The following is a 10,102-nucleotide window of genomic DNA, read 5'->3' on the forward strand; positions in this document are numbered from 1 at the left end:
CAGATGGAAGGCTGGATGGCGGTAAAAACCATGAGCTTCCAAGAGAAAAGCTTTCTGGATCTGCAAAAGGCTTATGATTGGTTCACCTTTCAGCAGAACAGTTACCATAAACATACATCAAGGGACAGAGTTGAAAAGTTCAGATCACAGCATCTTTATGTAATTGTATGATCCAGTCAAATTCCAGACTTTAATCCATCTGGGAATCTGTGAAGACCTAAACATTGATGCACACATGCTGCTCAGGTAAACAGATTGGGGATAAGCTATTTTGTGAAGATGAGGAAGCAGAATTTCAGTCTCTAGAGTTGTGAAGCTGATCTTTCTATCCATCTGTATTTGGATACAAGGTTGATTAAACTAATAACTAAGAAGGTTAAATACTAATTATATTCAAGAAAAAAACTATGTTCCTTTTGTTTTATTATTTTGCTTTTCTTTGTGGAGGTCTATCCCTGTAACCTCACACCTCAAGTTTAACAACAAGCTTTCCATGTAATGAAAACAGCTGTAAACAAAGATGTATTTATCTTGTCTTCACCTCTATTTTTGAAAACAGGTTGTATTAAGACACATCTTTATTAATTAAAAATAGGACACATATTTTCTGCTTAATTTATTATGACTTTATTTGTTTTAATGCAATTATTTTATGTTTTTTTTTCTATTTAGTGTCTCTGTAGTATTGTATTAAGTATTGTATTGACAGACGTGCTGATTTACGCCTGTCAATTCAATACTTTATCTACATTTACATTTTTCTTTTCAAACAATGTTCATTGATTAAAATATCTCATTTTAAAGTTCATTCTATCAAAAGAAAAAAGTTAAACAATTAAAATAATAAATAATGAGATATTTGAATTATTTGTTCAAACAATTTGTTTATGTCCATCAGTCTTTAAGGTTTACATATAATTAATTTACATCACCATCATTACAAAATTGAAGATTTGACCTACTGTAGAATGCTCATGCTTTTTAAAAGTATATCCACCACTTTCCTTTTGGCCCTTATTGAACTCTGTAGTTTATTAGGTTATGGTTATGAACATTTGCCTTACCTAATATTCAAGACATGGTGTGCCTAGGGGTTTTCTTGCATCTTAGAGGCCTATAATCACGCAAAAACTCTTTCGGATGATTTGAACATAAGACTATAGAAGAAAATGTAAAAAATGCGTCTTCCATTCTCACAGGACCTTCACTATTAGCACATTGCCACATTCAAATAAATAAGACGTCCCCTGCCCGTGGAGCTAGAAGCTATTTCCCAACATCATTATTCCAAAAATCGGATATATTGCAGTTGTACCTGTTTAATAACCTAAATTTTCATCTACCAGTTCTGTTGTGATGTATAAACATGGTTTTGGCTGACTGGTTTGAGGGTTGATTAATTCCCAGTCCTATAGATCTACCCTCCACACTTTTTGTTTATGTTCAGAAGTTTTAGTTGAAAATTATATTAACGGGGTTTTATAGTTGTGATCTGGCTATTTACACTTTTCACTTTTGAAGCTAAGTTAGGATGTTTTTTGTTGTTGTTGTTGTTGTTGTTTGTTTGTTTGTTCGTTTCAAACCTCATGATGCATCTTATCATTTAAGTTAGATAAGTATAGGTGTATTTTTCCCCCAGACCGTATTATGTCTTCTCTAAAATCTGCATTCCATCCATAAAATGCTTGTATCCTATTTCTGATTCCCGAATAAATTTCAGTTCTTCAAAAATGACCAATGTTGTTCGTTTTATTGGATTAATTAAAAATGTATTGCTTTGTTTTGCCTGGTGAATCATCCAAGGTCAATCGGGGTCCTGGAAATTTTGGGGAACCAAGTCAGATCAGCCCTGTCTCCTCCCAGCATGAGGAAACGCCCTCTGCGCTCTTATGGAGATAAAAACAGTTCCTTTTCTGCTTCTTTCACTTAGTTTGTTCATGAACACCCAGGAGTGTGTTTTCACATCCCCGTTCAGTTCCGTCCAGAAACAGCTGTCCCGCTCTTATGCGTTGAGCCTCCTGCCCAGTCCTGCATCACCATGTCCACCGGATCTCTAAGCGACGTCGACGACGAACTCTTGGATGGCATTCTCAAGTTCGGCTCCTGTGGTAAGGACTCCAATGAGAGCACAGAGGAGAGCTCTAACTGTGAAGGCAGCTTCGCTACTGAGGGCAGGAGGAAAGAAGCGTCCGGCAAGAAGCGCAAGACAGCGTCGCGCAAAAGCGCACCGAAGGGTGTGGCGCAGCAGGAGGGCAAACAGGTGCAGAGGAACGCAGCTAACGCGCGGGAAAGAGCCAGGATGCGAGTCCTGTCCAAGGCCTTTTCACGGCTGAAGACCTCCTTACCGTGGGTGCCACCGGACACCAAGCTCTCCAAACTAGACACGCTGCGCCTGGCGTCCAGCTACATCGCACATCTCCGACAGATCCTGGCCAACGACAAGTACGAAAACGGATATACGCACCCAGTTAACCTGGTGAGACTCAACCTGCAGGCTTTATTAAGAGTGCACATCATGTCAGCTGCAGTAACTTAAATCGTTTGGTTTTTAGAAAATATGAGAACAACCTCGCACGTTTTATGTGTAAATAATTTTTTTACCACTGTTTGATGGCCTTAGGTGTGAATGATGGATTTCAAAATTGCTAAAATGTTTAGAAATACATTGGGCTCTAGATGCTGCAAGTTAAATTGCACATAATGATATAGTGTGGTTCATTTTAGTGGTTGCATTTTTGCAGGGCTTTACTTATCTAAATTATAGCGCTGAAAATTTGTGCATAAAGGGAGAAGACAGCCTTCTTTAAGGGATTAGTTCTTAGACTATTTAATATTTAAATGAAGTTAAAATATGTTTAAAGAATATGCAATTCTTTATGTGGGCATATTTATGCTGTTTCCAACAATAAACCAGTTGTGCGTAATGTTTCGTTGGATCAAATTAATGTAAAATAACGAAAATGAAACATAACAACATAAAATGTTCTTATATAAAGTTAAATTAAAAATGTATTACTAACATCATGAGGAGCTTGTTATCACCATTTGTTGTTTCTTGATCCGAATCCAAACTGACTTGATATTTCCCCTCCGCAGACGTGGCCCTTCATGGTCGCTGGAAAACCGGAGACTGATCTGAAGGAGATGCTCAACTCAACACGGTTATGCGGAACAACTGCATCCTGATTTATTATTTTTATTTTTTTTTTTCTCAAAAGACAGAAAACAAAAACTTCCAGCTTTGACTGAAATACAGTCTCATCTCCACAGACTGAGAGTGGGAATAACGGAGAGAGCGCATCCTCTCAATCTCTCCATAACGTTCCCGTAACTAAACAGATCAATTTATTTAAACAGAGATTGTCTTTGCTGGTTCAAAGACAATCTTTCTGTATTTTCCTTTCTACTTTGTCATAATCTACAGGTGTTTTCTCCTGGTTTAAATGTCTGTACAGAATGCATGTATATAAAAATATTTTTCCAACTTTTAAACCCCGTGTTCTGAATTACTATTTCATATTTTTCTGATATCCATGTGTGGGCCAGTCAGTTGACCTGGTCACCCCTCTTATCAGTGTTAGCATTCAGAATAGCAGAACCATGAGCACCGACAAAGCGGGGTTCCTGATAAGGCCCTCACTGTTGTTTCTGTGAGATAACTTGGTTACCGTTGCATAAACAAACCTCTCTTGCAATCAGAGATTATTCCAAGTCCCAAAATGGACCATAAACTCATGCTTTTAAATCTGTGCACCTCTTGCTCTTTGTTAAATAAAAAAAAAAATCTATATTTTATGGTTGTTAATTGGATTTAATTTACCAAATTATATTTATTTAGACCAAAGTTTGATTTTTATCTCCTCCTTGACTCAACCAATAGTATGAGTGGATCTTAAAAGAAGAGGATAACCTGCATCCAGAGTTAAAGCCGCCCAGGCCAGTTGTTTTAATTTGCCCGGGTTATGACCGCAGTGTTTACATCATGCCGACAGTTATTTATGCACACACCGCCTCTCTCGCTCTCCCTCTTTGGCCTTTTCTCAAGAAAGGATCCCAAAGAAAAAGTGTTTGCTTACACCGCGTTTTTTTTTTTAAGGAATCCCTGAATATTTACATTTTTTTGTTTTGTTTTAGTGTCTCTGGGTGTGTCTATTTTCAATCAGAAAACAAACCCCACTCTGAAAAGAAAATGCAGCTCCAACTGAAATGAATTGCTTCAGTAGTTAAGTATTTGAATTAAGTTATATATTTAACTTGTCAACTTTTAAACTAAAAAAAAATTGTGTTGGATCAACTTTATTCAATTTTCTTTTTCATATTTCAGGGCTAGTTTAAAGCACCATTACAGAAGAAAAATGGCTAAGAATAGTTGTCTGTGTGTTCATTTTGCAAAAGGGTAAGAATTTACCTAAAATAAAATAAATCTAAGAGTTTGTTATTGTTTTGTTGCATTTTTCCAATTGTTACCAATCAACATGGCCTCAGGGTGATAATGACATCAAATAATGGAAAATAACAGTCTCACTCTGTTCATGTTTTGTGATGAATAAAACATTTGGGACAATATCTTTAAAGTAAAAAAAAACTTATATGATCGCAATTTTCCAATAATGATGGGATTTCTTTTAGGTATAATATTTTATTGAGTAATAATTGAAGTAGTATGAAGTAATTGGCTGATTTTTTTTTTTTTTTTACACTTTTTTGGCTTATTTTTTCACTTTTGAATACATTTACACCCCAAAATACTGATTTTCTCTCATGTTCAAAAAGCTTTCATTGTATATTTGATTCATCTTTGTTTTGGATCAGCATTAACCCAATTTGTGTTTTTTATTATAAGTTTATATTATATGTCTAAAAGAAGAACAAGTTTCCCTTTTCAACTGTAATTACTTATCTTATCTTGTCCCTTTAGACAGGACACCAAAGATCTTCTCCAACAGGAACAATATGATAGAGTGCTTTAGCAATAAAAGAGTCCTGCTGACATCTCTTAAGGGACCCCCACCTAATACATCAGCAGCAGGATGGCAGGGGCCCGCAGCCACCCTAAAGGGACCACCGTGAAGAAAATAAACTTGGCTGTGGCTTTGCTGGGGCCATCTGCAGAAAACCAGAGAGAATAGGGGAAGAGAGAGAGAGGGAGAGATTTGTTGAAGAGCATGACTGGGATTCCCATACTAATTGTTTTGTTGGACTTTTGCCCAAAACGAATTTGAAAAAAGTTAGCTCACAGAGGGGAAGACAGAAATCCCATTATCTTCCAGTTGATCCCATCAAGTTTCACATCTCTTTAATTGTTGTTGTCTTTTCTAAGCACTAACTGTATACATGTAGATAATATATCCACTGCTATTCAACTGAAATAGGATTTACAATCAAACAATCACTTGTCAAATTATTCAATTTTTTTTTTTCATGTTTTCATGTTACAATCAAAACCATTTTTCCCCTTTTGCTAAAAAAAAACATGCTGATTATGAAGTGAAACCAGAAAGAAATAATTGTTTTAAACTTTTACAAATACAATCTGAAAAGTGTGGCTAGCAAATGTGGGTCCTTTGCCAACTTTAAAGATAAAAAACACCAACTTAAGTCATTTTTATTTACACAGGATTTTACATAAGAACTCAAGTTGCTCAACATTTATTTAGTTTTTGTCTTTTATTATTTATTTTACCCGTGATGCCCTTTGTGCTGTATAAATTAAAATAATTACCTTGAGCGTCCATTTCATTATAGTTCTGCCAAAAAATGCATTGATCTAAGCAATTTATTTCCAGCTCTGGGTCTATTCCTGGTTTTTCTGCTGCTGAAAGTTCTGCTGCTGAAAGTTGAACCTTTAAAGCCCAAAACAAGTATTTTTTTTCCCCAAGGACTTCCGTGTATTTTCCTCCATTTATCCTCCTATAATCATTGATCATTTTCGATGCCCTCCATTAATAATCCCTGCTGCCAGTGCTCTAAGTGAAAAAAAAGAGAATTGTCTGAGTTCCCCTTAATGGCATACTGTACAATATTGAAACATAGTATTGGTATTGTTTTATGTAGATCTAGTAATGTATAGTTTTATTGTTCAGAAATTAAAAAGAACAAAGCCATTTCTATCATAATTATAGTTAATCATAATAATTATATTTAAAAAAGACACAAAGCATAATATCCAATATACATAATAAAAATTTTTTTTTTTTACAAAAAGGATTTACTCTTCTCTAGACTCTCCCAGCATGTAGTTAAGTCATGAAAAAGCTACAATAGAGGTGATACTTTAACAAAGTCAATGGTTGAATAATCAGAAACAGCTTGGCAATGGTAACCTTAAAAATACCTTGCAATTAGGGCTGTCATAGAATGTATATGCACATCAATTTCACTTCTTTTTAATGGCATATATTTTGTTTAAAGACAGATAAAAGCACATGCTTCTGTACATTTTGGATCTCCGGTACGTTTGAACATTATTTTTTCTGTTTCAGTTCTTTTCTAAATTTTCTTAAAAAGCTGTGTTCAGAGAGATGAAGAAAAAGAAGAAGAATATTAGAAGGGTTCTGTTTTTTCAGTTGTACACACACACACAAAAAACAGAAACAAATATACAGCAAGGCATTATTTTACATGCAGGTATGTACTACTGAAGCAGCACTAAACCTATTAGAATATACGGTATGTAAACATGATAAACACAAAGGGCATGAAAAAAGACATGGGAAATTATCCCATGTTCAGTTTTCCAAAAAAAAAATTATAAGCTAAAAATCAATACACAGTAAATTAATATTACATTTAGGAGATGTTGGGGAATTTAGATCAAATCTCAAGCTTATCCCAGGAACCACAACCTGTAAAAAAATCCCCCTGCGTAGGAGCTATGCTCAGGATGACAAGATGTTCTTTTTACTCAATGCCAGTCTGCCAATGAGGAAGTTCTTCCACATTAAGCATATGAAAATTCAAAATGGTTTAACCAGGGCTTTAAAAGGCCATGTTTTTAAAAGTACACAATGAGTTACTCGGTCAGCAAAGTTTTCCACCTGAGGTGTGGATTTCTGCAGTTCCTCCTGTATAATATTGTTTAATAATAATGTTTCTTTTTTTTTTCTCAGCATGTTTGGAAGATGACCCAGTAGGAAAAGCATACTCTTATGTTTCTTTTTTGGACAATGTCTTGAACATGATTGTTAGGTTAATTGGCTTCTCTAGATTCTCTTAGGTGTGAGTGTGTGTGTGAATGGTTGTTTGTCCTGTTTGTCTCTGTGTTGCCCAGCAATGGACCGGCGACCTGTCCAGGGTGGACCCCGCCTCTCACCCTCGTGACCCCAGCAGGGATAAGCATGACGGAAAATGGATGGATGGATGGATGGCTTGAACAGGTCCCTGGGAGATATCCAAGGCTTGTGAATTGATTCTATAACCCCAGCCTACATTACACCTTTTCAGAACTTTATTCTTTATTAATCTGATCCATTTAATTCATGCTCTCTGCTCATTAATGTTCTGTTAATCATTTGATGGAATGGCAAATAATGGGATCTCATTTTCCAATTGAACTACTTCTTAAGGTAGTTGTTTGCAACAGGTTTTATTTAGCGTATGAAATTAAAACATGAATAAAAATGGTAAAAAAAAAAAAGTTCTACAAAATCTCAAACAAAATATGTTTAAGTAAATATAGTAAATAAATAATGAAAAAGGAGTTTGCAAAGCCCTGGTGTAACACACAAGCCATCAGAAATACATTTCCTGGAGTTATTTTTCTTTACCAAATTTTAATCTTAATCTAAATATTCACTTTTTGAGATCTACCTAAACTGTAATTATTTATTCTAATCCTTTTTATCGAGAAGAAGTGCCTGCCCCACCCAAACAGTGCCATCTTCTGGACAAGACCTACTGAACATGTCAAGTACAGGCAGTTTTGGATGTTTATCTTACCTCCTTTAAAACAACTTTCTCCCTGGAAAAAACAGTAAATGACAAACTCGTTGTTATTGTTCATTAGATTTACTCCAATTAGGGTGGCAGCATGACCATATCTGGATAAAAGTAATATGCACTCGCAAAACTTTGGGGATATTTGGTGTCCAGATTAATTTAAGAGAAGATGTGATATTATAATTAAAGTATGCCGTTTAAATAGATGCATGGTGATTTTACCAATTTAAAAACATTATTGAAACCGAACCCAATAACAACAGCGCTGGTTATAGCACAAGAACAAAAAATACCAATGTGTAATTAACTTCCGGTGTGCCTTTTAGCATCATTGACTGGTTGAATTGTAAAGTGCCTTGAGATGACATGTGTTGTGAATTAAATAATTAATTAATTAAGTAATAATCAATAATCCTTAATGAAGAAAAATTAATTAAATAAACTAAATTGAAGTGAATCATTAACACGTTATAAAGCTTGTTTCATGCTGTTCGCAAATGTATCGACTGCCTGCTTAAGCTTTGCATTGCATTCCACTCACCCTTGAAAGAGACCTTCAAGTTACTAAAATTCTAAGTTGCAAAATGATACGCCTCCATGGATGCTGAATCAACTAAACCCATACGTTTTTATGATGATTCAGGTCTGCAGCAAATGAAGGCCTCTGCATTTGAGGTACAGTCATCAGTAACCTTAACTAATGATGCACATTTTGATGCCATCACAATAAAATATGGTCTGTATTTTTATGCCTGGAGTTGAGTGGCATTCATCACCTGAATCTATTCATAATAAAGACATCAATCAGTGTGGTATCTGGCAGATTGATGTCCTATTCTATTCATTTAATGACTCTTTCAGCATGTCCTTAAAGCTGTTGCAACCTGTTGATCACTCTTTGTGACATTCTTAAGGTTGCAGTCACTTTATCAGAGAACCTCCTGTTTGGAGCCTTGCATGGTGCAGTGATAGCGATTGATGTTAGAAGCCATCTTGGTTTAATGATGTCAAAATTAGAACGCCATAATTAGGAAGACTGTTTTAAGTAGAAATTCAAATTGAACCAGAAAATGTAAAGCTTGATTCACAGATCAAGCACCTTTTGTTTTTTTGTCATTAAGCTCAATCATACAGAATAGCAGGTGGTACAAAAAGTACTGAAAAACTGAACATCTGGACACGCACATTTAGATGATTTCAGGGGGTTACCTTAAGTTCATCTGACAAGGTTATGGTGGATTTATGTCCATCATAAAGCAGAGGCGCAGACAGTATTTTTGAACTGAGGGGTACAGATATTAATCAATCAGTAATTTCTAAACAATTTCGAGTCCCACTGCAGGGAAATGCAACCCATATCACTCTTTTTAATTGAAGTTTGAATGGCCTGATTTTGATCCATCTGTGCCACTTCCATATGTGTTACTAAGTCATTATGCATCCAATACTTTTGAAAAAGTCAGCTGTGTGAACGGCCATGTTACATTTTAACCGTCTTTCACATCAGTCTCCAGGGTCTAACTATATTGCCACACACAGCAGTAGCAGTTAATGCTCCATAAAAGACCACTGCTAACAGCTGTACTGCTTTCTTCTTACCTTCCTTTATCTCACTATTATGTGGCCTTAATATTATCGGCTCTCATTGTTTAACACCTTTCTGATAAAAACATAAAAACATCAATTACAGTTACCATTACCTCCATGAACAGTACGCTGCTGTGTGACGGCTCCTTCTTTTATCTGTGCATGGGGTCTGGAACCACGCACCATGATAGCGGTCATGTTTAATAGTAGCATGAATGGGCCACCTCAAAAAATTTGATTTTAGCAAAATATCCGAACTGAACATACAAACCTGCAGTATGAATGAAGCCTAAGGTTATTTTTGTACTTTTGGTTTAATTATTTCTCAAATAGTAACAACGTAATTGCCTTCAGACAAATAGTTTTTCCCAAACAAGGCATTGTTGAATTATCTGGAATTGTGAATAAACTGGAAAAGCTCTCAGGCAAAGCACAGACCTCTGCCAAAGCCCAGACAGCAAATCAGATGAGAGCTGTGAGAGGTCACTCATGCCCAGGCAGTAATAGAGGTCAATCGGGTCAATCGCACAGTGCGTTCTCGTAATATATTGCTTTGCTCTACAAAAAATAATAAATA

General features: G+C 35.7%; 1 protein-coding gene across 1 annotated transcript; it reads left to right on the forward strand.

Moving 5' to 3' along the window:
- Positions 1 to 1,909: 1,909 nt before the first annotated feature.
- Positions 1,910 to 3,848, forward strand: tcf21 (transcription factor 21). Its single transcript, XM_015394504.1, has 2 exons — positions 1,910 to 2,476; positions 3,097 to 3,848. Exons 1-2 carry the CDS (start codon positions 2,039 to 2,041, stop codon positions 3,184 to 3,186), a joined length of 528 nt encoding a protein of 175 aa, XP_015249990.1. The 5' UTR covers positions 1,910 to 2,038; the 3' UTR covers positions 3,187 to 3,848.
- The last annotated feature ends 6,254 nt before the right edge of the window (positions 3,849 to 10,102 follow it).

This window comes from Cyprinodon variegatus, unplaced genomic scaffold (genome assembly GCF_000732505.1).
Source record: "Cyprinodon variegatus isolate N-32 unplaced genomic scaffold, C_variegatus-1.0 Scaffold690, whole genome shotgun sequence".
Taxonomy (NCBI): domain Eukaryota; kingdom Metazoa; phylum Chordata; class Actinopteri; order Cyprinodontiformes; family Cyprinodontidae; genus Cyprinodon; species Cyprinodon variegatus.

Excerpts from the sequence above, each read along its gene's own strand:
- tcf21 (XM_015394504.1), top strand. The coding sequence starts at position 2,039 with ATGTCCACCGGATCTCTAAGCGACGTCGACGACGAACTCTTGGATGGC. Across the intron at positions 2,477-3,096 it reads ATACGCACCCAGTTAACCTG|ACGTGGCCCTTCATGGTCGC; the intron begins GTGAGACTCAAC and ends TCCCCTCCGCAG.